The following is a 27,655-nucleotide window of genomic DNA, read 5'->3' on the forward strand; positions in this document are numbered from 1 at the left end:
CTATAGCATATCCAGAGATCCAAAATGAACAGCATGTGGAATCAAACCTTAAATGCAGTTAGAAAATAGATTTTTGTCATGTGAATAATGGAGTGGGATTTTCCTTTCTTGCTGAAGGGAAACATGAAATCAATTGTAAATGTAAATGAACATGCTCCTCAAAAGGCAGTTAAAGTTAGGGCTGCAAAACTGTTTAACCTGGATGACATTTTCCTTCCCTTGGCTGCTGAGCCACTATTCCAATGTGGGGGGCTACCACTCAAGCAGCCTTCTCAGTTGTGTGATCTGCTCTTGCATTCCTCAAAACATGGATTCTCTGATATTGTGTATACCCATAGGTGTACCTGGTGAGCATATGAAGGAAGAACACTCACAAAATGAACTAGATGTCTATAGCTATATGAGCACTTGTCTCTTGGCTTTTTCAGCTTCCTGTACTTGCACCAGACTGACTGAGCAGCATTAGAACCACACTATTATGAACAGTCAGCTTGGTAGTTTATACATCAGGTCCAGTCATGACGAATAGCTAGCACTATGAGAAACTAGTTAACGCTAAAGCAGAAACAAAAGCCACATTTAAATCCTGCTATTAAATGGTGTGACAGATCTTAAGCCTTATGACATGAGAGTTGAACTCTTATAGCTGAGAGTGTCATGGAAATTCCTATAAGTACAAAGTTAAGAGAAGCAGGGACTGAAATTCTTTGCTGTAGCAGTTAAATTACTAACATCTCAGTTTTCTGCATGCTGTGGGAGAATATTCATGCTTTACATCTCTTGCATAAGGAGAGCTTGAAATTCACTGTAGACACTTGCTAAGAAGGAACTGTAATAATTGTGCTAAAATGCTATAGGATTACAGTTGGTCTGCTAAAAGTAAATCGTATGCTCCCCAATCCCTACTATATCTGTTTACTTTACAGTAGATGTTTCATCCACCACATGTATAATGTGGTAAGAAAGGTGTAAAGCAGTTAGATCAGCAAAAGAGCAGGTGTGGGGTTTTACAGAGTTCATAGTTCTCTCAGTTTTGCAAGAATGTACTTTTTGGCTACTAAAGAAGAGAGATTCAATGTTTTAAGTTTATTTCCTGGTTTATACCCGCTCCCAAGCAGGATACCAGGTGGATTAATATTTAAACCTAGCCAGTGGCCCTCAGTACATTCTCAGACAATGTGGAGATTGCCTGCCTGGAGCATACATAATGCTATGTTACATGTTCACCAATGGAACAATTAGTATGAGATGGTCATGTAAGTAACCTAGGCTTTCTGAGAAGGTCTCTGATATATTAGCGAAAAAGGCAGAAGCACACAAGCAAGATGTCCAAGTACGTAAACAGCTGAACGGCATTTTCTGGGCCATGACAAAATGTGACCGTGGGATCTACATCAACTCTCTGGGAGATAGACAGCTTGAAATACAACAATCTGCATCAGCCAGTGGAGCCATCACATGCCTGAGTGGCAGCCATAAACAGCCACCTAACGTTCCCATCAAGAAATCGGGTGGCTCTCCCTTTTCATCGATGGACAAGGTCCGGACAGAAGGAAAACAACAAACACGTTATGAAAATGTGCTGAACCAGGCATTTCCGATGACTGTCTGGAGCTATGAGACTCGGCAAAGCACATGGCTGCAGATCCAGGGACAAACACTGATCCTTCATCACTCAAAATGTAAAAGACCCATCCAAAAGTTATGGTATGGGTGTGCTGCGGGACCTGATGGTATTCCACCTGAGCTACTCCAAGGTGACTTGGAACCCCAGTGATTATTGGCCTACATCAGCCGTTAAGTGTGGGCATCAAGCAAAGTACCAGCCTCCTGCATGCAATCCATCTCTTGCTTAGGGGTGCAAAAATGTATTTGTGCTGAGACAAGTTCAGGATCTGTCAAGTCTGTGTTCTATCTGTGTTGCTGTATGGGTCAGAAACCTCTTACAAGCAGATTTGGAGTGGCTAGAGACATTCTATATGTGCTGTCAGCCCCAAATCCTGAACATAAACTGGTTGACTTTGTGAAAAATGTCATCTCATAGAGATCTGGCCTTCCTTCAATCACTCATTGTATTCAAAATCAGAGGTGCATTCTTTTCAGCCATGTGCTGGGATATTTTTGTCCATCCCAGCAACAGCATACGCTCAAACTGTCCGTGGACACCTGGCACAGCCTGCAGGGCCACCTCAGAGATTTGTGTATTCAGAGGATTGAGCCAGATCTGGAAACTTCACTACACCATGCCTGGTGTGGTGCCATCAATGGTGGCCACTTTGGCTGGCCCAACGGTCCTCTGTAGACTGTTTGACTGGCCCTTGGTTTCTAAGGGTACATCTACACTACAGGGGGGAGTCGATTTTAAGATACGCAAATTCAGCTACGTGAATAGCGTAGCTGAATTCGACGTATCGCAGCTGACTTACCCCGCTGTGAGGACGGTGGCAAAGTCTACTTCTGCGGCTTCCTGTCGACGGCGCTTACTCCCACCTCCGCTGGTGGAGTAAGAGCGTCGATTCGGGGACGCGATAAATCGATCCCCGAGAGGTCGATTTCTACCTGCCGATTCAGGCGGGTAGTGTAGACATAGCCTAAGAACTTTAGTTTTAGTCTAACTCTGATAGCAATAAATCAAAATGTCAGTTTTCTTCACACAAACTTCAGACTATAGCATAAAGCCACCTATCTGTTCCCTTTTGTCTTAATTAGCAGACTTTGCTATAAAGAACTCCCAGACACTCTCAGTAGTGAGAAGGAAAAACTACACTATCAAATACAGCCCTTACTTTCAGCCTGGTTTGTAGCTTTCTCTGTAACAGCAGTTGCAGTTAATTGGAATCGGAGGAGTTGTTCGCTCAAGTTGGATAAATGTCCATAAATAGCTGTTTCTCGCTAACCTATGTAAGGTTTTTATTTTCCTTAAGAGAAAAGTACAATTATTTTTATTAAAATGAATGATGTAAAAATATGAAAACTTAAGTCCTTGTATCTAGTAGGCTCTCAACAGCAGTCTAAAAAAAAGTTCTGGAATCTGGGAACTTTTGTTTATCTGGGATCTTTATTGGCTCTCTTCTTACAGGTATTTTGAAGGTGGAGTCTCCTCTGTCTACCTCTGGGATCTGGATCATGGCTTTGCTGGTGTGATCCTTATTAAGAAAGCTGGAGACGGATCAAAGAAGATTAAGGGATGCTGGGATTCCATTCATGTGGTGGAAGTTCAGGTACATCCTGGGGGGCAGCTGATATTCCTAAATGAAAACAAAAGCCAGTTAATTCCAGACAATAAAGGCGTACAGGTGCTCAGCTGAACAATGCAATGTTATGTTGGGGCTGTGTAAACTTATCCTCTATTAATTTTTTAAAAGTCCCTTAAGCAATTTGAATGAAGATAAGTCAGGGCTGTAATCAAAAGGATCCCAGAAAGATTGAAAATACGTTCTTTTCTGTGCCTGTAACCGTGAGCTTTTTTTAATTTAAAGGTCTGCAGATAAATATCGCTAATTTAAGTAATAAAAATGGGGCATTGGGGAGTAAATTTCTTGAACTAGATTTGCCTTTAGAAAAGTGTGTGTGTGTGTGTGTGTGTGTGTGTGTGTGTGTGTGTGTGTGTGTGTGTGTGAGAGAGAGAGCATTTTAAAATGTAAAACATTTGCTTCAGTCTGGCCGTTCAGCTATGCTTTTCAATCCTCTGGCTGCTGATGTGACTCCCCCATGCTTCGCCATCTTTTAGGTTTTAAGTTTTAACTTCTCTCTCCATCTTCTTTTCCTCCCCTTCCCGTTCAGGAAAAGTCCAGTGGTCGCACTGCCCATTACAAGTTGACCTCCACGGTGATGCTATGGCTGCAAACTAACAAAACTGGTTCCGGTACCATGAACCTCGGAGGAAGCCTTACCAGACAGGTACTACAATATACTAGCATTAGAGGATATGTCTGCGAAGCAAGGCCACAGCTGACTCAGGCTCATGGAGCTTGGGTTGAGGGGCTAGAAATTGCTGTTAGACGGTCAAGCTCAGGCTGGAACCTGAGCTCTGGGATCCTCCACCCTCCGAGGGTCCCCAGCCCAAGCCCAAATGTCTATACAGCTATTTTTCTTCTTTTTAAATCCCTCTGTAGACATACCCAGAGTTTTACAAGCTCAAGACATGTCCTTCATTATTTGTATTGCAATAGCACCCAAAAGCCCCAATCAGGATGAGAGGCCACTTTGTGCTAGGTGCTGTATACACACGGGGGTTCTCCTACCATCACAATTCATTAAAACAAATAACACTTTTCAGTGCTTATCCTGGCACCACATGAAGCTTCTCTTGATGGTGGTAACGTTCTTAACGAAAATCATAAATTCAGTAGGAATTTGGGTTTCCTTGTCAGTCTTTTAATGCTGTGTTTGAGGTGGCCTTGCTGAATTTTCACAGCTTCTACTTACATGCTTTCCTGATTCATATTCTTTAGGTTAGATCTTGCATAACTACAGATGGACTTGTTTATTTTGCTCCTGCCTGCCCTTACAAGATCAGGCTGCATTATAAAAATGTCACTATCTAAAGCCAACCTGGCCTGTGAAATTAATCCTGTATCTTGCATGTTCTGTAGGATTATTTTGTTTGTTGAGTATAATAACTTTCTTTGCATTTTTCCTAAGAAAACATGCAGTACTTATAGAAGTGTTTTAGCTGCTACTGTACCTGAATGTTGTAAAACAAATCCTGTTGATCCCTCCCTTTAGTTGTTGGTTCTTCACACCACCATTTTAATTGCATTGCCTTTGCAGAAGAAGGTCAAACTTTTAAGAGTAGGGTGCCCAATTTGTCTCAATAGTCACAAGTGTGGCTGTCGAAGGCACATTTTATGGGCAGTAGTGGTTAATTGAAATGCTGGCCACCACCAGTAAGTCAGCTCCACAATGAGAATCTCTAAAACACACATTGCCTGCGATAAGGCAGACAATGCATACTCTGAAATGAGTAGAACAGTTCATATTGCTGTGAGTGTCTATGCCAGGTGTAAAGGGGGGAAGGGGCATGTATCCACATAGCAGAACTGAAGCAGTGTGTTGCTATTGGAAGCACCAAAAATTTGCAATAGCCCTGCATGATTTTTCTATGTTGATGTTGCAGAAGAAACGGATGGGAAAGCAAAAATATGCATCTGGAGTCAGTTGTGCATTACGTACTGTTCAAAATGTTTATAGTAATTATACCTGGGTTATGGTGACTGGGATAAATAATTATCACTAGGCTTTCCTAATACTTTCAATCTTAGCCGTGAAATGAAGACCAAGGATTTGATTGTGGCCATGGCCTTGCACCGCATGACAATGCATGCCAATGAAAACAATAGCCTGTTGAGAGTGCTTGTCCTCAGTACACCTTGGCCTGCACTACTAGGCTTTGTTTGGTTTGACTTTCACTCTCTGAGCTTTAATGAGGAAATTCATGCTTCTGTCGTCATTTTAACAGCAGATCATGTAATTCATATGTGATGCATTAAAGCGGAGGCCTGCTTCCAATGTAAGTAACTATAAAAAAGCCACTAGGGAAATGATGCACTACTTCTGCACAAACAATGGAAAACTCTGAAACTCAAGTTAGCTTCAGGTCTGAGATTTTTTTTTTTTTTTTTTTGCTCTGCAAATGCCATAGTAGCTTTATTTATGGAAAATAGCGTTGTCAGAATCCAGTGCAAAGGGATAATCAGCAAATATTTAGGCTCTTCTGAAGAGCTAGCATGTTGTGTGTGCAGGAGTTCAGAGGTAGTTGTATGTCTGTCTCTAGGGTATTGTGCGTAAGCAGTTTGCTTTAAGGTGGCTGGATTTGTCAGCTACTGTACTTTTCTCTTCATGCTTTAAACCCTGTGTATCCCATCACCTAAGGGGGTATCTTATGCCTAGGAACAGAACTATATATTTTCCTTAGTCTACCTGCAGTCTACCATAAAGTTCAACACGTAAAATCATGTTTTTAATTGAATCAGGTCCTTAATTGGGTCTGTCCATTGACATTTTCAAGACACGGTATTTTAGGGTCACCAGTAACCCTGAAATAATTTTGGCTATTTGATTGTTTTGCTTAACTCTCCATTTAAATTAGTACTGTATTGACCACCTTGAGGCCTGAAACAAGAATAGCAGATCTGTCCTGGTTTCACTGCAACCTTTTAAGTGTTCATGAGCTCCAAAATACTCTGTCTTGTGATTTGATGCCAGAGAAGTTTTTGATGCCTCAAAAGGGAATTCTGCCGAGAGTCATAGTTTGAAACCAGTTTGGTCTCCTTGTCACAAATTGTGTACTTTCCACCAATGACTAACTTGGAGGAAGAAGCGGGTGCAAAGGAACAGCTAATGTAATGCCTCCAAATTTACCCACTCTGGCAGCTACAAAGAGCTGGGCAAGTCTCGCATTGAAATGTTATGGTGCTGTGCTATGGGAACCATGTGCAGTTTGGAATGGAAACATTTGCTCCTCACTAATTCCCATTCCTGTTGTCTGTACTGTGCCTGAGGTTACGCTTGATGTGGCCAATTCAGCATTACTGTTACATGCCTGGACAGTGGGGTCAGGGAGTTTTCTTTCTCGATTCTCACATGGTACTCTCTTCTGCAGTCATTTCCCATTGGCAGAGTACTGTTGCCCAGCACAAGCACCATATAAGTCCTGCTCTGAACTTCCTTTTGTTGTTGTTGCCTTCATCTGGACTCTTTTTTTGTGTTTCTTTAGAATAGTGGTTCTCTGCATTTCTGCTATAGAATCCTATTGCTGTCCAAACTGCTTATGTATTTGAAGGGTTGCAGTTAGGTTATTCCTGAGAAATGTATATTGTAGTTTGAGAATAACTGTTTATTTTCCAAATTCTTTTATTACGAGTGACTTTACCCAAGTAATTTCCTGAGTGCCCTAATCCAACGTTTAGAATAATCTGGATGTTATACTCTGGCAAAATTATATTGGTGATAAATATGTAACCCATTGTGAATTTAGTGGCACTGTAACTTCACTGTGAAATATATTTGCATGACACTCACTGAGTGGCATACCTGTTCTTATCCATTCAAACAAGAATCCTTGACAGCTCTAAATACATGTTGCGATTCTGCACCTCTCCATATGCCACAACAGTACTTTTTTTGCATTTATAAACTGTCTGGTTTTTATATTTGGCGGTGGTTATGTAAGATGAATTTTTAAAAATAAAATTTGCAGGGGAAACTTTGCTTTGCTTCTGATTGGAGAGAGGAAAACTTTGTTTCTTTTAAAGTTGGTTTGATGCGTCTCAAACCAAAAAATGAAATATTTTGTTTCAAACAACTTTTGTTTTGAAATTTAAATTAATTTTTTGAGGCTTTTCTGTTTTGTGATATTTTTTTGAGATTTTTATTTTTTTTCCTGATTCAAGATGGGAAAAATTATTGAAATCACAAAAGTTACTATAGCAATAAGAAGACAGTTTCCTGCATAGTTCTATACTGTTCCATGATCCATTGATTTATAGTTTTCAGGTAGAAGGTTAGAAGGGAATTAAAAGTATAGGTGACTTCTTATCAGATGCTTCTTAAAGAAATCTGTGCAGAACAGCCCTTCTACATATGTATCCGTTTATGCAAGGGAAGTATAGACACCCTCTGATTTGTTGCAGAACTAGACTTCTGTTGGACTGAAAGAGTTCTCCCACAAAAGGCATGAAATGTCAGCATGAAAACTTTATTTTTGCAGTTGCCTAAACCAGGATGCAGTCCCAGGCACTTTATGTTCTGAAGACAAGCTTGGACGCAGTTCAAGAGAACTCCAAATTGAGGCAGTGCAGGCCAGTAACTTCCAGCTTCACATCCGACATTGGCAGCCTTCAGTAAATCTGAGGGCTGAGAAAGGGACAGAGTGAATCGGTCACTTCTATGCAGTCTGCATTGACTGGGAAAAACAGAAGGAAGTAGTGCACAGCTGAAAGCGAAACAGGCCATCTTTAACTTACAGATAAAGGTGCAGCTTCTACAGGGAACAGAAAAAACACCAGCTGTATTTAGGTTAAATGTTATTGTCCTCCAGTGGATCCAAGTACATGTTCAAGTCTGATGCTGGGCAGATGCTGTGTGTGTTATCCGTTTCTGACAGACATGGTGGCTTTGCCTTTTTTTCCCCTTGCGTAGTGTGACAGGCAATGTTTTTTTTGGGGTGGGGGGAACTGAGGGGTGACTTCAGCAGTCTGCACCTTTATTCAAGAGAAGAGCAGCTTGCTCAATCCTGCTCCAGTTTATGCAAAGTAGGTGTAGCCTTCAGGCTCCTGGCAAATAGTCAAAATAGCCTTTGGTTGGGCAAAGCTTTGATGCTCCCAGTTTAGAGGCGAGACTAACAGGTGCCTTTCTGGGACCCTTATTATGCACAAAGAACCTGTGTGTTTTTTGTTAAGTGAGGTTGAACATTGCAAGGAAGTGCTAGTTTGCTGAGAAGGAATCTGGCTCACAAGCTATGGTTTATCCACATCTGGAGGTGTGGGAAGGGAAGAATATAAATCTGGGGAGGGGGAAATGTAGCCTGGGATTTCAGATTAAAACGCTGCAGGTGTGTGTGGTGATTTTCAGATTTGAAATACGTAAATAGTGAAGGTGGAACACTTGCACTGCTGGATGAAGGCTGGTCTGTTGCAAGCTGAGCTTTCCCTGTGTTCAGGAATAAGTGCACTGTGATATATCGCTGGGCAATAAAACACCAGTACAGACATTCTGCCATTTATCATAATAGGAAAATCCTCCCACGCTTGGGCTTTGCAATTAGGCAAGCCATATATTTTAATCAAATAGAGCTTTCATGTAAAGGCCTATCCCACTGATTTCCAGATGTTGTAGAACTAAGTGAGAAGTAGGGGAATGTATTTCCACCAGACGGATCTTAAAACTTGTGGTAGTCACAGACCTTGTGCTCCCTCTTAGCAGATGCCCGGTTTCCTAAATGTGCTGTCTCTGGGGCAGGGAATCGAACTGGTATTTATTTTGGTTCAGTTCAGGGTTGAGTTCAGTTGCATTCTGTGTATTTGGGTTTAATTTCAATTCAAGCCATCCAAAAAAACAATTCAGTAACCGGTTTGAATTGGTTCAAATCATATTTCAGTCTTATTGGAAGTAAATTAAAAAAAGAGAGAGTTGAAACTTAAAGTTGAAAGTATTTTGATTTGTTTTTTATCTTTAACTTTACATGGGTTTTCCTAGTATTTTTCTGTTGTCAAATAAACACGATTATTTTTCTGAGGTATTTATTTGAGCGAACTAAACTGCTTCCAGTGTTTGCTCTTTCATATTGGATGTTTGCAGTGAATTAAATTAAATTAATGGAGATAGGATATCTATCTCCTAGAACTGGAAGGGACCTTGAAAGGTCATTGAGTCCAGCTCCCTGCCTTCACTAGCAGGACCAAGTACTGATTTTGCCCCAGATCCCTAGGTGGCCCCCTCAAGGATTGAACTCACCACCCTGGGTTTAGCAGGCCAATGCTCAAACCACTGAGCTATCCCTCCCCCAATGGATAAATTTGAGTTTGGGGAATGGGCCCTGTCTCAAGTGGAGCATCTGGAGGGAGAAGCTGCCTGGGAATGGGTGGGAGGAGGCCTGTCCTAAGGGGCAGAAGGGTTGGGGAGCCATTACCTTGGGCTTGGAGAGAGGTATCCTGGGACCAGGGAGCATTCCACCTCTTCTTTCCCCAGCGGGGAGCCTCAGAGCGTTCTTCTCTCCAGCAATGAAAGACCCACAGCACAAAGTTTCAGAGCCCAGGTCATCTGGCTCAGGCTCGTGGGGCTAAAAATAGCCGTGTAGACATGCAGGCTACACTGGAGCCTCCCACCTCCTCAGGTTTCAGAGCCCAGGCTCCAGCCTGGATCCAAGTGTCTACACGGCTATTTTTAGCCTTGCAGTCCGAGCCAGCTGACTTGGGCTCTGGGACTCGCTGTGGGTTTTTCATTGCTGTGTGGATGTACCCGGAGGTGATGGTTCAACCTTTGTGCCCTCTGGCTGCCTCATGTGGTGTGCAGGCAGCTCCTAAGCTTCCCCTCTCCCTATTCATGGGCTGGCCTCCTTCTGCTCATCTCGGAGTGCTTGTTCATGTCGATTCCAATCAGGTGTGCGCACGTGCACAGTAGTAGGAAGATTCTCCCTGGAGCCGTGGTATGCTGCGGTCTCTGGGGTTTAACAACTGTGTGGTCTGCATGAAGCGCATGCCAAAGAGCGATCCACACTCCTCATGTTTATGATGCCTAGGGAAGGGTCACCAAAAGTATCGCTCTAAGATCTGCTGCGAGTTCCACCCTAGAACTCTTAAAGAGAGGGAGCAGTGGCTTAAAGTGATCCTCATGGAGGCAGCTCTACACCCCCATTCAGATCCAGGCTCAGGGGACCCGGCTCCTAGCACTTCCTCATCGACGCAGAGCGCCCCAGCGCCATCATTGACTTCGGTGCCGAGAAAAGATTCGTCCTGGGACTTTTGGCACCGGCATGGCACATCCCAAGGCCCAGCGAAGAGCCTCAGAAGAAAAAGAAGCCGGACAGTTGGTCACTCCTGGCTAAATCTAAGGAAGTGAGACCCCAGGCGGGCCACAGCTCGAGATCCCCCATTAGGGTCACGTCAACTCCTGCCCAGGCGAAGCAGTTGAGTCTGGGGCCCCCATGTTCACCGGTTCCTACTGCCCAGCAGCTGCTGCTGCTTCCTTCGATGCTGGAAGCTTTTGAAGTTGCTCGGGATACGCTGCACTTTACGGCGCCCCCTAGTAGGGAGGAACCTCCGGCGCTCGTGGTCCCACCCAACCCCCGGGTGCAGTCGGGAGATAAGCTGGCAGTGATGTCCAGGCATTCTCCCTCTCCACGTCCTTTGGCACCGGCCCACTCGGACAGAGAGCTTAGTCGCTCCCCAAACTCTCTACTCTTGATGCACCAAAGCTCGGCTCCTCCGTGGTCTTCAGTCTCAGAGACCTCGGAGTCAGAGTCTGACTCCTACCGCTCTTGGAGGAGTAGGAGCCAACGATCGAGGTCAAGGCGAGAGCTCCAGGCACGGCCACCTCAGTGGCAGAATCCATCACAGTGGCCATTCTGGACCCCCTGGGCCTTTTACGAGAGCCAGGGAGGGATCCAAGGGCACTGCTTCGCAGAGTCTTCGGTGACCTCGGCCACATTAGTCCCACCGTCAACTGCGCAGCTCACCTCGGCGCGTGCCCACACGGCCAACGCCATCGGCTGCGGCACCATTGCCGGTACCAGCAACTCCTTTGATCTCGGCATCGACAGCGATTTCAGGTCATGACGGACAATACAACAGCAATGTTCTATATCAACAAACGGCGGGGTGTACACTCCTCTCCCCTGTGCCAGGAAGCCCTCATGCTGTGAGACTTCTGTGTAGAACATTCAATACACCTGCAAGCATTGTACCTTCCCAGGTTACAGAACGAGCTGGCAGACCACCTCAGCAAGTTGTTTCACAGCCACGAGTGGTCCCTTTGCCCGACGTCGCGATTTCAATCTTCCAGAGGTGGGGCTTTCCCCAGATAGACCTATTCGCCACATGACACAACAGGAAGTGCCAGCAGTTCTGATCCTTCCAAAATCACAGCTTGGGCTCCAGCGCAGACGTGTTCCTCTTTCCATGGGGAGGTTGTTTCCTATACGCCTTTCCACCCATACCGCTCGTTCACAAGGTACTCGTCAAGATCCAGAGAGAATGAACTCGGGTCATATTGATAGCACCAGCCTGGCCCCGTCAGCACGAGTACACATCTCTCCTAGACATGGAACCCCCAATTACCCTGCTGCTCTTCCTGGACCTTCTGACACAAGATCAGTCATCTTGAACATCTGAACCTTGAGTCACTTCATCTCACGGCGTGGAAGCTCCATGGTTGAACCTGATGGAGCTTTTCTGTTCAGACCAGGTTAGACAGGTCCTCCTTGGCAGCAGAAAACCCTCTGAGGGCCACATACCTTGCCAAGGGGAAGAGATTTTCAGTCTGGTCGGCGCAGCGCAATTTGTCCCTGACGCTAGCCTCAGTGCCACTTGTTCTGAATTACCTCCTCCATCTGAAGCAGCAGGGGCTTTGGTTGTCATCAATGAGGGTGCACTTAGCCGCCATCTCGGCCTTCCACCCAGGCACAGAGGGCCACTCTGTGTTTGATAACCATATGGTCAGCCGGTTCTTAAAAGGGCTCGACAGGCCATACCCTAACATCCATCAGTCTGTCCCTGCTTGGGACCTCAGCCTGGTCCTCTCTAGGTTCATGGGACCCTCCGTTGAGCCATTAGTGACATGCTCCCTTCTCTACCTCTCTTACCAGGTGGTGTTCCTGGTAGCGATAACCTCGGCCAGGAGGGGGTCTGAGCTCAGGGGCCTAACATCAGAGCTCCCTTATACCGTGTTCTATAAGGACAAGGTTCAGCTCAGGCCTCACCCAGCTTTTCTCCCGACGGTCGTGTCGCAGTTCCACATCAACCAGGACATCTTTCTCTCTGTGTTGTACCACATTTCAGCAGCAGGGAGCAGAGGCTCCACTCTCTGGATGTCCGCAGGGTGCTGGCCTTTTACATCGAGAGAACAAAACTATCCAGAAAATCGGTCCAGTTATTCGTGTCAGTGGTGGGCAGAATGCGGGTCCGCCTATGTCATCACAACACATCTCATCACGGATCACGTCCTGTATTCATGAGTGCTACAACCTGGCAGGTGTTCCCACACCCCCAATCACTGCGCACTCCATCAGTGCGCAGGCTTCATCAACAGTGTTCCTGGCTCAGGTTCCCACTCAGGAAATCTGCAGGGCGGTGATGTGGTCCTCCATCCATACTTTTGCCACGCACTGTGCGATTACCCAGCAGGCCAGAGACGATGCAGCCTTCGGACGAGCAGTGCTCCAATCAGTGGAAGACTCCGACCCCACCTTCTTGAACTTGGGCTTCCGAGTCACCTGATTGGAATCAACATTAACCGTTTTTTCTTCTTTAAGTGCTTGTTCCTCGCCTTCTCGTAACTTTTGTTCTTCAAAATGTATTGTTCATGTCCATTCCAATACCCACCCTCCTACCCCTCTGTGGGAGTAACCAGCGAGGAGGAACTGAAGGGGTGGCGGGTCAACAGGGCTCTATTGAGCGCCATGAAGCCGCGACTCTAGGGGGCATCCGGACCAACCCGACGGATGCTGCTAGGGAAAAATCTTCTGGCTACCCTGCACATGCGCATGCACGCACCTGATTGGAATGGACATGAACAACACATCTCGAAGAACGACAGTTACGAGAAGGTGAATAACTGTTTTTTCTCCTTGTAGAGGGGCAGGCCTTGCTGGTAGCAATCTCATGCATGTTATTTTATAATGAAAATAAGATCACAGTTGTGGGTGTGTGTGTGGGTGTGTGTGTGTTTTATTTAAAAAAAAAAAAAAAAGTTCAGCTTAAAAAATGCTGAACCTTTATTCTAACAGGTAACACACTTTTTTCTCCCCCTGTTCCAGTTCAGGTTCAGTATGTAGGACAAAATGTATGGTTCAAGTTCAGACCCGACTCAAGTAAAAATACTAGTTTGAACTAATTGTCCCTGCTCTGGGGTTGCCCTGTTTGCTACATGCGTAACATTTTTGGGTACAATAGAATGGATGAGATTCTCTGGTAATTGCACAAGGAATTCCTTCTGCTTCTTCATGTGAACTTGTCAGACTTTCCAGTTGTCCAGTCACATAATAGCTGGTTTTACAATGGGAGCGGGAGGGAGGGAAGAGCATGCATAGACCAGCAGAACTGGTTTACCATCACAAGATGGGTAGTTTAAGGCTTTGAATATACAATTCTGGGAAAGAGGAAGGGCATATTTAGGCTGCACTACTTGAATAGGTACATTTGAAGGCCATGCACAAACACAAATCTTCAGTGGAGATCTGCAAAACTGGCAGTATTGGGATATGTGGAGTTTACACCCTCAATTTTACTTTGGGGCATCTGCTTTGAATTTAGAATGAAACTTTGTGGAAACTGCCAAGTTTTGCCTCACTTGGTGTCCAAACATTTTGACATTTTTCCCACCTCAATCTCATTCTCTGCCTGCTGGCCCAAGCTTGTGAACCTTTGGGCAAAACTGGTCATTTTTAATTCCCTTGGAGAAGTTTGCATTGCTCTATTCCACAACAGCTGTATACATTGATTGGGGTTCTTCAGAGTGACATGGATGAATTTTCTTCAAATCTTTTCTACTATTCTCAGGGACACTCATGAGGGACCAAAATATTTATCCAACTTACATTTGTCTTTCATCTTATCTTCTTTTCCTGCAAATAACCTTGCAAAAAGCCCAGACAGCAGCAGACAGCTGCTGTATTCTGCATGTGAGACGTCCCAAATCTCCAACTAGCTATCCAGAGCTTAATCTACCCAGAAGAGCGCTCTTCCCTCAGAGTTGGACTTGCAGCAGATGGCTCGGGAAATGAGGCAAGGAAGCCAGCTAGTGTGCATCTCAGATGGGAGAGGAGTGACTGAGACATGTAGATGGGACTTGGCTCATTCTGGAGCGTTAACTTTTTTTGACTGAGCTCATTGGCAGATGGGGAGTGACAGTGGGAAGATGAGCTGCTTGTTAACATCAACTTACAGAATGGAATTTCCCCTCCAAAGTAAATTAACCCCCTTTTATAGCAGCTGTAGGCTTTCTGCTTGAAATCTTACATTAACAGCCCACTGAAGGAGCCTTTAAAAGAAAAAAAAAAAAAAAAATGCTGCTGTTTGTATAACATGGCTGCGGACTGACTCCGAACTCCCTTAAAACAGCCTCTCATAACATCTGGGCTTCTACAGCACATAAAAATGTTTTCCTTCTGGCAGCAGATTTTATGGAGACGTAATAAAATACGTTTTACAAAAATAATTCTATTTTCAGATTGTGTTTTGCCAGTGAGCGGGGCCTGTCCAGGTGTGGAGGAGATTCAGTGGGGGAGCCTGTGGAAGTAAATCAACCATTGCCAATGCCCCCAGTGTCCCAGATTTGGTCAATTCACTGATCCCCCCCGCCCCCCCCAACCTCACCATAATGTGTGCTTGTATAGTTCAGATTTATGTTCATTCTCTCCGCGGTCAGATCCTTTTTCTAGGCAACATGTCTCTATGGTATGTAAACAATCTGACTGTGTAATCTAAGGGGAAAATTTAAACTTTCTTCTTCCCCCTCTCTCCCCCCTCACCTCCCAGGTTATTTTTTGCCTTCAAGGCTCAAACTTAATTAAATGCGCTCCAGGCTTGTTAGACACTTCACTTAAAAGGAGAAACCTGTAACAGCTCTAGATTTCCAGACTAGACCTCGAGGAAGGGACAGGAGCAGATGAATATGAGAATTCAGTGGGTTACTGAAACTCTGTGACGAATCCCCTGTCTACAACATCTTTTTCCCTTCTTTGTTTTTATGCCTTTTCAGCACATCTGTATCAGTTGCCTGGCTTAGGATTGATATTCACTGGTTGGTAGCATATCTGCATTTAGCCAGAAGAATTTTCACCTAAGGCAGCAGGGGAGCCAATCTCTTCACTAGCACCACAGGTTTACGATTACATGGGGCTTGCTGTGGTCTCCAGAGGAACGCTGCCTTAGGCTGCTCTAAGTAGAGGCAGAGCTTGTAAAGGGAACATGGCATTCTAGTGTCAGCTCTAACTTACTCTCAGTGGGGAAAGGGGTTCAGAGTCTCAGTTGACTCATTGCTGTCCCCTGTTCAGACTTCCCTAAGCAGGTGTTCTACAGTGCATAACTGGGGATTTTACTCATTAAAACAATCGCATCAGTAGTGGGGCTAAACTTTGTCTTGGTTGCAGAAACTTCATGTGAAATGGTCAAAGTGTTAACTATATGTGCCTTGCAAAGTAGAACCCTCCGTGCCAAGTACTTAGTGTCTAAAACACCTTTGCTCTTTCTAATAAGAGATGAGTTTTGGTGGAACGTCCTATTTCTGTGCGCCTGCAGTTTGGTAGCAGCTGAAGGCTGGCAGGAACCTAAATTATCACTAATGTTAGCAGACTGCTGTGGTCTTTCCTTCTCAAACCATAGCAGCTTGGGACATCCACCATATTCTTCCCACTTCTGTTGGAAGATAAATAATTCCCAAAGTGCAGATAACTGGGAAGATCTGAAAATACTGAATTTGCTGCCATATGTGGTTAGAAATAGGGCTGAGGTGAAGAATAAAAAACAGCTTTTTTTCCAGGGACAGACCCCAGATGTTAGACTGGCAGCTCCATGCAATGTGCTCCTCATCAGTAGCTCCACTGGCTATGAATCCAGACAACTTCTGTGTTCCCCTTCTTTCTGTCCCCATCAAAGGATAATTGCATGGATTGTGTATCTACTGCAGCCACATCATGGCTAACTCTGCAGTATACACTTATCCCCTTTAGAGATGATAGGTGAGTGCTGGTGCAAACAGAAAAGGTCTCTCATGGTTCTGTGGGGGAAATGGGATTACTGAGAAGGAAGCACCAACATGACTCCGTCTCCAGCCTGGGGATGACTTGTTCTTCATGTGAGATGGTTGCTTGAGTTGGCTGGTGTACTGGTCACTAATGAGATTTGTACTTCTGGGGTTTCCCATTTGGCTAACAAACCATATGTGTTTTATACCTGACCTTATTCTGAAAAAGGCTGCGTTTACTCTACAACTCTGGCATTTAATCACATTCTCCCATCTCTGCAGTTAGTATGTGGAACTATCGTGTATCCCTTCCCACCTTGTTTCTCCATTACAACTGGTTCTATTTCTTTTCTCTCCAGATGGAGAAAGATGAAACTGTGAGTGATTCCTCTCCACACATAGCCAATATTGGACGCTTGGTAGAGGTAAGTACACTGGGACCATCACAGCTCTAGTAGCTTACGTTGTACCAAGGCTAAATTTCCCAGCCATCTTTGCTGTCTAATGAGTTAAGACCATTTGTGTGCTTCACAATAGTTCTTAGCTGTGAAAAGTCCTTTCTGCACAATTCTAGTCACTCCTTCCTTACCTCTCTCCCCCACTCAAAACAATAATAACCTTCCTGGAAATGAAATGGCCGTGTCCTTAGTATTAGTAAACACTTTCCCACCCGGAGTCACTTAGAGTCATTGTTTTTGACAGAATTACTTAAAGCCATGCCACAGTATACCGAGCTGCCCTTTCAGCTGACATGTCGGTGAATAGAAAGTGCTCATTTAGTGCGCTGCAGTTGTTTTTCACAGCACTTGACTTCATTGCAATTGTCAGTCTATTCCTCAATGTACTAAGAGTCAAGGATAAGATTGCATTAGTTGCTGGAAAAGGGGTGTGGAGCAACAGTTTGCTGCTGTTTTAACACACCATATTCTAGAAAGAAGCTCTTATCCTCATTGATTTCAGACTTCATAGTCACTTTCTTTGGAAGGAGGAGAGAAAATCCTTAGTTAAATGGGTGTGTGCATACTACTGTTGCTAAAGCCCACCAGACACTCAAAGCATCAAAGATAAAACACACTTGATTTTGTGCCTTTTGTCAGAGGAGGGGTGGCCAGTGATTCAGGCCAGGCTGAAGTTTTGCTGGGGGAGAAAGTATCACTTCCAAACATATTGCAGTTGTACCATTAGCCACCAACTCAGAGAATTCAACTTTGTTCTATAGAACCCTTGACCTCTGGGGTTCCTTAAATGGCTGACTCAGAACCTGGGAGTTTGTTCTGTTAGGGATCAGAACTAACAAGAGGTGGTGAATGGGCTGTCCTGTTTGCAGTGGGATACAAGCAAGGAGTTGGATCCCTGAACAAAAACTGCCCTCTTGTGGTCCTGGACAGGTATTTTGTGTATATAGCCTTCCACAGTAACCAGGAGCAAAGTGAATCCTCAGACATAATGTGAGCTGAACCTCCAGCTGTTAGGAGAAGTGGGGCACACAGGCTGACATGAAAACTTAAATAACAGGATACAGTGGGTCAAATCATGCCGTGGAAAGCATTGCATCTCAATACAGTCAACTGGGCTGATGAAGGGATACTCAGAGTGTAGTAACTTCTAATAACCATAGAAACAACTGCCGTGATTAATAGGCTGGCTTCTCCCTTTCTTCTAGGACATGGAAAACAAAATCAGAAGTACGCTGAATGAGATTTATTTTGGAAAAACAAAGGACATCGTTAATGGGCTGAGGTAATGGACCATCCACAGCTGGCACTTAGAGTTCACTTAGCCCTCTCCTTCCCCCAGCAGCACCTGCAGTATTGTCCCACAGTCAAACAGTGACTGGCATTCCTTTGCTAGAACTTCCCATTTGCATATCTCCAATTAGTCACCTCATTGTGTTTTGGAAACGTTCACTAGTAGCGGTGTATTTAGAGAACATTTCTCTTACACCTTTTGACGACAGGAATTTGCAGCACTTTAACTCCCTGTTCCCAGCTCAAGAAGAGCATAGCACAATTAGGTACTGTAGCTTGATGAGATTATTTTTTAATGGACAGCTTAATTATTCAGACGGCAGAAGGTTGTAAGGGCTGCGTAACTAAATTTTGACTCATAGACCTAAACTTATTCTTACAAATAATTCTCAAATGCCAAACAATCATAAGGAACTGGCGATTCTATGAAAACAGAGCTTGTAGTTTTTTAAAAATGTGCTGCCACTTTTCTTCCCCGCTCCCTCAGGCTGGACTGTAGCTTACTAGAGCAGACCGAGTGAATGAGCCGAGTCTGCTGTGTATTTCTGCCGGGAAGTTGTGTGAGGCTTTGAACCTTGATTATGTCCAATCAGGAACTTGGCATAGCAAGCTCTGGGTGGGTGTTTTTTAACTCTTGGGGGAAAGTGCAGAACTGAGAGGGTGTTGAATGCTAATTAAACTCTTCTACCCTGTAAATATGCAAATTCTGCAGTTCCCATGCATACTGATGTAGGAAAGCATCAGCAGGTCTGCCCTGCAATGGTAGAATTATGGTGCTGATAAAACACTTCTGCTGCCTTCCTAATGGCAGTTTGGCTGGAGTGGGACCTGGTACTTGACAGACCTATTTAATGAAGGGCTGGTTGAAAATTGTCCCTCATTTTCATTGTGGTGTGTGGGGAATCGGCCAGGCAGCTGCCATTAACATTACATGGAAATATGTAACTGATTATTTTTTCCTGTGTGAACCTCGTTGAAAATACCTGTAGTTGAATCTATGCAGTATATTCTCCAGTACCACAGTCTAAAAGAGCTACTATTATGTGTGTCAATGAGGTAATCTGTTTAGAACCGTTATCACCCAGAGTATCTGGGCCTGGCTTTTCCTTCTCACCTTTCCTGTTTCCTCTGACTCGTGTATTTACACTTGTTCTTCCTGAACTCGTTCCTAGTGGCTTCCAGGATGCCAGCTGTCTGTTACTGGGTTCTTCTGACTGTTCTTTTCCCTACTCTACTTCACTCATTTCTGAACTACTCTCTGTAGATCTATTGATGCTATCCCCGACAACCAAAAGTATAAGCAGTTGCAGAGGGAGCTTTCTCAAGTGTTGACCCAGCGTCAGATCTACATCCAGCCTGATAACTAAACCAATCCAGGTACCCCTGCCTGTGAGGTGTGACAATCAGCACTAAACTAGGACTCACCCTGCCGAGAACAAGCTGTCTTACCTATGCATGACAACTGAAACCAGAACTAACCCGTAACTCCTGCAGACTGACCACCAACTTTTAATTTGTTTCACCCTAGGGCTATTTCTTCATAGAACCAATGAATGCCTTGATCTTTATTTCCACTGTGTGGAGTTCTGTGCACTGAAACGTGGGGGGATTTGCCCGTTTTTGTTCTGCACTGTGTCTTGGGGGGCAATTATACAGTAGATGGCCACATACCCAAAGTGATGTTAGCTTGTATTCATTGTTTTTATCCCAAACCGTTTGGCTCCATTACAATTGCACCATCTTTTTTTTTTTTACAGCAGCTGTACAGATCTTATAGAATACTCATTCCCTGTAATTTTATAGTACTCCTTTCCCTCTGAATAGAAGGAAGGTTTTGGAAGTAAATAGCTGTCTTTTCAATTGTAAATGATGAAATATCAAGGGCCCTTTGGTCTTGGTACTTCCAAGGCCAATAGCAACCATGCTGATTTCCCCCTTCCCTCCAAATCCTCTTTTTGCCTTGTATAGCTGAGTCTTTCTTGGGGCTTGAAAATTCAGCTTCACTCACCCTACTGAAATGTTTCTAGTCTCCATTTCCCTGGTCCACGCACAGCCTGTTATAAAGGGGGATGCTCATGTACTGTAGGTTGCTCTTGGAGTTTTGATTGCTTAGGATGCATGGCAGTGACTAACCTTGGGCCAGTTTAACCTTCCACTCCAATTCCTAATGAGTTACAGATGCCTTCTTAAACACGTTAAGCTGACGGAGGGGAAAATGAGCACTGTTTGTTGATGATGGCCCAGAACCATTACTTTAACCTGTGACCAATGCAAATATAAAATCTATATATTTATATTAAAACAACTGAATTCTCCAGAGACTAAAGGATGGAAATACTTTCTAATAACATTAGAAAAATAACTCTGGTACAAAAAATGGACTTGCTTTTCAGAAACAAGCACCCAGGAATAACGTAGCCCTGACCACAGGAGAGAATGTAAAATATAGAATATATGGAGAGGAGTCTACTAAATTGGATGCTAATGGCTTCCCTAAGATGTTCTTCCCTAAGATGTTAGCATCTCTTTAAAAGGCCAATGTCCTTGTTCGGTTATCTGATCAGTTATAAGATCCCTTTTTAACTAGGGATCTTTATTGTACCTTGCTGTAACAGCTGCAAGATTCTTTAGCCGTGTCCATGAAAGTATTAATAAGCAAAATCAAGATGATTCTTTAAATGTGTGGCTTTTTTCTATAACCATTTACTAAGAAAGCCGGGGTACATTTTGCCTGTAATACCCTTACCACATCTATTCTACTTCAGCTGCCTTGGTTACAGTTGACGATGACTGTAGATAAAGAATAAACTGCAGATGCAAATAAGTGCCTGAACAGAAATCTCTGGACATGCTGTACCCCTAGTAAAGAAGTGGGACAAAGGAATAGTGTGTGTAAAGCAGAATTGTCTCCTCATATGACTTTCTCATGAAGTGCTAGCAGATAGTGGAAATATCTCATCTGTTACAGATCTATAGCTTCAGCTCAAAAATAAAGATTTTTAAAAGTTAAACTGCTCTAATACCAGTGGCTCTCAACCTCTCCCGTACAGCGAGCCCTTGAGATCTGCTCACCATCCTCTTGGAGTTTGCAATCCCATGTTGACAACTGCTCTAGTGGTCTGCTTTGTTGCAGCTGCTAACTCCTTAAGAAGGAAAATCCTTTTCCCCCAATCCCCAGAGCAGCAGCAGAGATGCCATTAAACATTCCTGCTTAGGGCACCAGTGACAACATAAGCCCCGTTGTTGGAATTTTGTTTTATATGATGTGTTCTGCTAGAAGTTCCTGATGGGGGTTTGTAGCTAGTGGGCCTCCATTCGATAATGAAAGAGTACTTTCCTTCCAACAGCTACATGATAGCTCATAGGAAAATACAAAGTCTAGCTTCTTAAAAATCTAGCTTTCTAATGAACATTTTTATCTGTTTAAACTTAAAGCAATAGCTGCCTGAATGCCTAGGTGAATCTAAAGCTTTGTGTCTCGAAGCACATGGACATACATGAGATGTTCATTATCTTGGTAATTTTATTCCATAAAGCAGCTTTCGCAAGCCAGAGTTAAAACAACTCTCATTTGAACTCTGCCCTAAGAAGAGAGAAACGTTTTGGTCTTTCTGTAAAGCAGCTTCTGCTTTTCCCATGAGTAAATGCATTGGTAGGGACGTGGCTGCCACATACTGAGATATTTATTACCTGAACTATTTGTTAGGTCCTGCAAACAGGTCCATTGCAGAGTTGGCATAGAATAACTGCTGGATTATCTACCTTAACGTCATGATCACTTTGAGATCGATCTACTCTAACACACTGTCTGAGGGACAACTAGATGTTCCCAAGCTCTAACGTAAAGGATTGGGATTCTCCCCCCCAAGAATTGGAGGTAGTGGAACTTCAGAGGAAGTATATCTGTGGTGACTCCCTGTTAGAGTGAAGTTCGCTATACTTGCGAAAAGTGTTCACTTTACCTTCTGTCCTCCGTATTTGCAACAGGCAAATAGAGGTTGTTTCCTCTAAGCCTGAGTCATTGTTCTGCTATTGCCTCAAATCCCAGAAGAATACCTGTTAAAAATCACTGCTTTCAAATGTCCCATTTTAATTTGTTTCCTTCCTCCCAACAGGTCTGTGCAGACTTTTGCAGACAAATCAAAACAAGATGCTCTTAAAAATGACCTGGTGGAGGCTTTGAAGAAAAAGCAGCAAAGTTAAAATACTCTTCATGCTAACAAGACATGCCATGCACTCATTAGATTCCTTTCTTAGAAAATTCATTTTCTCCCCAGACCCCCCCCTTTTTGGTTACGTCACATCACAGTTTGCATCCAGTACTATCCATACGCCGCCATCTCCCCATGAATAAAGCTGTACAAACTTTTTCAGTCTCTGAAGTTTACTTTGCACCACGTTTTACTATCAAGACTTTAGGATATATTTCTGTAGAAGTCATGCATTTTTTCCCCCCCTTTTCTCCCATTTATATGCATAAACACCAATCATTCTGTTTCTTTTCCTCCCCTCCCCCTGCCTTTTGTTACATTGGTGTAAAAAATGTAAAACAAAATTTATTAAATACTGTGGTGTGTGAAAGAGGAGAAACTGGAAAAACGTATTCCACGTATGTGTGGGGACTGGGCATGGGGGACGGCTGGTGGGAGGGAGGGAAGAGAGGGTGTTCCTCAGTGTTGTACTATACTGATTAAACCAGACTTGCAAGGAAACGTTGATTTGGTGACCTGCTGAAAGTTCTGCTCTTCTATAGCCTCTTTCCAAGGCACCTTTCTGTCAATTTTTATGGAATGCAAAAGGGGTTTTTGTTTTGATTTTGTTTTTTGTAAAGCTTAAATTGAATCTACACCTTATACTTGAGCCTCCATACTAAAAACAAAAAAACCCACAAAATAAAAAATAAAAAAATCCTGGGAAAGCAGCGTGCATCCAGTGTCCTTTTTATTTCTTATTCCTTCCTTTCTCATTGCTTAGCATTTACGCTCATGAGGCATTCTTTTATGGGAGTAGGGAGCAGCTGTCCCGTCTACACACAGACATTTGTAATTCAAACCACCACTATACTGTGTGGCCACAGAAAGCAAGTGAACTCTTCTTGTCTCACACCAAGGTCAGCTGAAACTTATTTGGTTGAAGGGAGACTATTTGATTTACTTTGCTAGTCACAGATTGGGTGCATCTTGCCAGTTTTATGCGGTGCTGTTTTTCATTAGCTTGCCATACTTTCAAGATGTTGGCATGAGGATGTTGTCACGCTGCTGCATTCTGGGATTGGAGCTTCAGGCATATAGCAAATGTGGAACAGATGTATTCTGAGAAGAATTAGAATATCTGGCATCATTGCATATGTTGAACATAGTTGAGGTAAAACCTGTTTGTTAAAGCACTCGGGGAGAAGAGAGGCCTAACCAACACTTGGCAATGTTAAATGTGGCCAATTCTAAGCAATGGTACTAGTGAAAAGCTGTTCGGCCACTTCATTTCCACCTAGACACCTTTTTAACTTATGTAAGTGAATTTAGTGCTTGTGGAAGGTGCAAGACACGTAGCTCTGTGGCCAGAAATCTACTGATTCACACCAAGAATGTCTTTCAAGTGGCAGTTGGAAGGCCTTTCTCTTGGAGGAACCACATCCAGAAGACCGTCAGCTTCCATGTCCCTTCAGTCCATGGCCTGTCTGCTGAGAGACCCAGCAAGGGGTGCATAGTGCATAGAGAGCCACACACTACACCATAAAATGACTGAGCCCACCAACATGTCTCATCACTGGTTTCTCACAGTATTTACTTGCTACTGGGTTGAAGGAGGGACATGAAAGGCCAGGATGTCAGATAGCAGGTTGTTTGGTAGGAATAGGCAAGTGCATCTCACCCTCATGCTCAGGTCAGGCTTTGACTAACTGTCATTTGGGAAATCTGATCCAGAGGGCCACTCATGGAAGAAACTAAAAGGCTTTAATTTTTTGTAAAGAAAAGTGACATTTGTCCCATGTTTCAGTCTTTCCCCCAGAAAGCACCACTCCTAGGAAGATGGTGGCATGACTCCCCTTCATAACTCAGCTCCCAATAGCTATCAACAGAAGCTGGGAGTGGACACGTGATCACTTTGATTGCCTGTTCTGTTCATTCCCTCTGAAGCATCTTGCATTGGCCACTGTTGGAAGACAGAATACTGGGCTAGATGGACCATTGGTCTGACCCATTATGGCTGTCCTTATGTTAACACACTTACTTCTAGTAGCTTAAGTTAATGCTGTAAGGGAACTGCCAATGTTTCCCTTTACTAGGTTGATTATGAACACATTAGAAATTTGTTCAACTGTCTGCCAAGGGAGTGAGAGAAATCTTCGGAGACTTCATCTGTCTCACCCCAGAAACTGAGAACAATCTGGCCTGACCTACATATACTTTCCCTATCCTCAGCTGGCAAACAGCTTTCATTGGTGACTCATGATGGTGGGTAACACCTGCCAATCCCCTGCCCTATCATCTGCTCACCCTTGCTCTGGGCTATATTAGCTAGCCTATCTCCTTCACCTTCCTGTCTTCCTGCAGTGGCAGTATTATACCAGAGAGCACCTCTTACTTTAATACTGACCTCAGTCCAACTCTGCAGTTTCTCTGTATGGTTTGAGGAAGAATGGTTTTGTGCTTGACATTGGATTAGGACAGCAGGATTCAGTTCTCAGCTCTTCCATGGATTCCATGTGTGCTCTTGGGCAAGTCACTTGATCTTTGCCTCTTGTTCCTTGCCTGTAAAGCAAGGATTCTTCTCTACCTCACCGGGGATGGTGTAAGGAGAAACTCATTTATATGTGCGAGGTGATCAGATACACCAGTAGTGGGAGAGATTTGAAGTCATTACAAGTAGCCAGTAATCTGTCCAACTCTCTCCTTTGCTCATTAACTCACAGAGGTGACCTATAAGGTGGTATTCTTATTAGGAATATAAACTGTCTTCTCACAATCTCTTTCATTCAGAGGAATATAGAGTTGAAGCAGCTGGCTGGCCATAGTCAATCTTCAGTTTAAGCTTTAGCGCAACTATGGCGAGGTGGTAGTTTCGACAGGCTTTCCCACTAGTCTGAGCTGAAAATGGGGCCTGATCTGAGTTTTCAGTAAGCCTATGGAGACAGCATGTTCAACGCTGCTTAAAATGTATCTGGTCTTGTGCTTACTCTTTGTTCATAGTAGGTGCTGATTAATTCCCATAAAATACAATGAGAGGGAGAAGGGAGCAAATGCCTGATGGGCTGTCAGCATCTGGCCTACAGAATTATCCTCTGGATGAACCTATGTGAATGTGAAATGAAAATGTAGGCATTAATATTGATTGAAGTACTTTTTTTACTCTAATTATGCTGTTTCAGTGTGACATATTTAACATTCAGACATCTGCATGTGATTAAAGCCCCGTGCCTGAGTGTTTACCCATGGGGCCTCTGGTGTCTCTAATTCAGGTCATATGAAAGGACTGGAGCCAAGGAGTAAATGTACATTCTCCCTCCTTGAAGTCTGCAACCTCAAGGGCAACATTTCAGTTTGTGTTGTTGCCATTTGGTTCTGTAATCTGGAACTTCTGAGGTTAGAGCTAAGTTTGTAATAACTTAAAGTTTGAAAATAATATGTCAACTTAGGCTGGGGAGCAGCATGTTCCTCATTGATGTTTCTAATTCTACCTGTTCTAAAGCTTTTCTCACATGCCCTTCATACCCGTTTAACTACAGGTGAGACTATTATACATTAGAGGGATTATACTGCTAACAATACAAGCCTGGTCTACACCTAGACTTAACTAACAGAACTATGTTAGTGAGGGATATAATTTTATTTTAAATCAGTCATTAGTGATACATTCACAGTAGGTGATGTATCAGAGGGCTAGCCGTGTTAGTCTGGATCTGTAAAAAGCAACAGAGGGTCCTGTGGCACCTTTAAGACTAACAGATGTATTGGAGCATAAGCTTTCGTGGCTGAATGCCCACTTCGTCAGACACATGTAATGGAAATTTCCAGAGGCAGTTATAAATATGCAGGCAAGAATCAGTATGGAGATAACAAGGTTAGTTCAATCAGGGAGGGTGAGGTCCTCTGCTAGCAGTTGAGGTGTGAACACCAAGGGAGGAGAAACTGCTTTTGTAGTTGGCTAGCCATTCACAGTCTGTTTAATCCTGATCTGATGGTGTCAAATTTTGCAAATGAACTGGAGCTCAGCAGTTTCTCTTTGGAGTCTGGTCCTGAAGTTTTTTTGCTGTAAGATGGCTACCTTTACATCTGCTATTGTGTGGCTAGGGAGGTTGACGTGTTCTCTTACAGGTTTTTGTATATTGCCATGCCTAATATCTGACTTGTGTCCATTTATCCTTGCTTTTTACTGTGAATGTAGTTAATGGTATAGCTTATTCCCCTACAGAAAAATAAGCTGTAGTTTTATAAGCACTTTTTCTAGTGCCATAAGTGTATCCACACTAGGGTGGTTGCACTGCTTTAACTGTACCTATGTAGTTACATAAATCCTACTACTGTAGATGAAGGCATTGTCTACATACAGTCAAATGAGAGAGACACACTACCTTTTCAGAAGCAGCATTGTCTAATGGGTAACGTAGTGGACTGGAGACCGAAGTTCCATTCCTAGTTCTCTCTCTGACTTGTGTAACCATGAGGGAAGTCACTTTTCTGTTCCACTCCCACCCTTTGGCTAGGTAAAGCTCTTACATAGTATCTAAGACAATGGGATCCTAATCTGCATTTGTCATTAGATAGGACTGTCTAGTTCTCAAGGTACACCAGGAACAGCTTTGGCTAATGAAGTACCACCCAGTAGGCACAGGACAGGTGTCCTAACACCTTGTCAATATACCTTGGGCAGCAGGAGGGAAGAGAGTTATCTCCCTCTTGCTGATTAATGGAGTAAGCAAGTGATCGTGTCTAGTTCTGATAAGACTTTCAGCCTCTGACTGGAGAAAACGTGTGGCTTTAAAGAGGTTCTCCTGCTTCTTTAAAACATTGACCCCACTTTAATAGAGTATTCTGCATCCCACCTCCCTTCCTATTTGCAATTGCTTAGCTGGAGAAGCAATTTAGCATCATGTAGCCGGACCAGAGGAATGGTGAGCCCCTCAACAGCAGTAAGTGGACAGAGACTATAGTTCTAAAACCTCATTTAATGTAAAGCCAGATCCTGCAGTGATGAGCACTGCTAGAACTGTGTAAAATATTTATGGACATGCTTAGCTTTAAGTATACTGAAGCACTCTGCTGAATGGGGGCTTCAGTCCAGAAAATGAGTCAAGCTTTGCTAGTCCCCCTTTTTTTTTTTTTTTTTTTTAAATTATTTTGTTTCCGTCTTCCTGGAAGAAAAGATTTGTTTGTCAGCAATAGATAGTTGCCTAGGCATGATAGCAGCTCTAACCCAGAGCTGGTTATATATAATCTGGCTCTGGCCTAGGTCGGTCTATGCTTCAAATATTGCTATGGCAGGGAACTTAGTTGCGACTCACTGTT

The 27,655-nt window shown here is 43.6% G+C and overlaps 1 protein-coding gene across 2 annotated transcripts in view; it reads left to right on the top strand.

Moving 5' to 3' along the window:
- Positions 1-23,070, top strand: part of CAPZB (capping actin protein of muscle Z-line subunit beta) — a 107,795-nt gene extending 84,725 nt beyond the window's left edge. Inside the window, exons 5-10 of one of the 2 annotated variants that reach the window (XM_034753193.1) lie at positions 3,080-3,221; positions 3,784-3,900; positions 16,761-16,826; positions 18,065-18,141; positions 19,414-19,526; positions 22,265-23,070. In XM_034753193.1, the coding sequence (XP_034609084.1) occupies positions 3,080-3,221; positions 3,784-3,900; positions 16,761-16,826; positions 18,065-18,141; positions 19,414-19,516 (505 nt within the window). In that variant the 3' untranslated portion in view covers positions 19,517-19,526; positions 22,265-23,070. The remainder of the gene's footprint in view (positions 1-3,079; positions 3,222-3,783; positions 3,901-16,760; positions 16,827-18,064; positions 18,142-19,413; positions 19,527-22,264) is intronic. The other variant, XM_034753194.1, reaches the window with a different exon arrangement.
- The last annotated feature ends 4,585 nt before the right edge of the window (positions 23,071-27,655 follow it).

This window comes from Trachemys scripta, chromosome 19 (assembly GCF_013100865.1).
Source record: "Trachemys scripta elegans isolate TJP31775 chromosome 19, CAS_Tse_1.0, whole genome shotgun sequence".
NCBI classification, from domain to species: Eukaryota; Metazoa; Chordata; order Testudines; family Emydidae; genus Trachemys; species Trachemys scripta.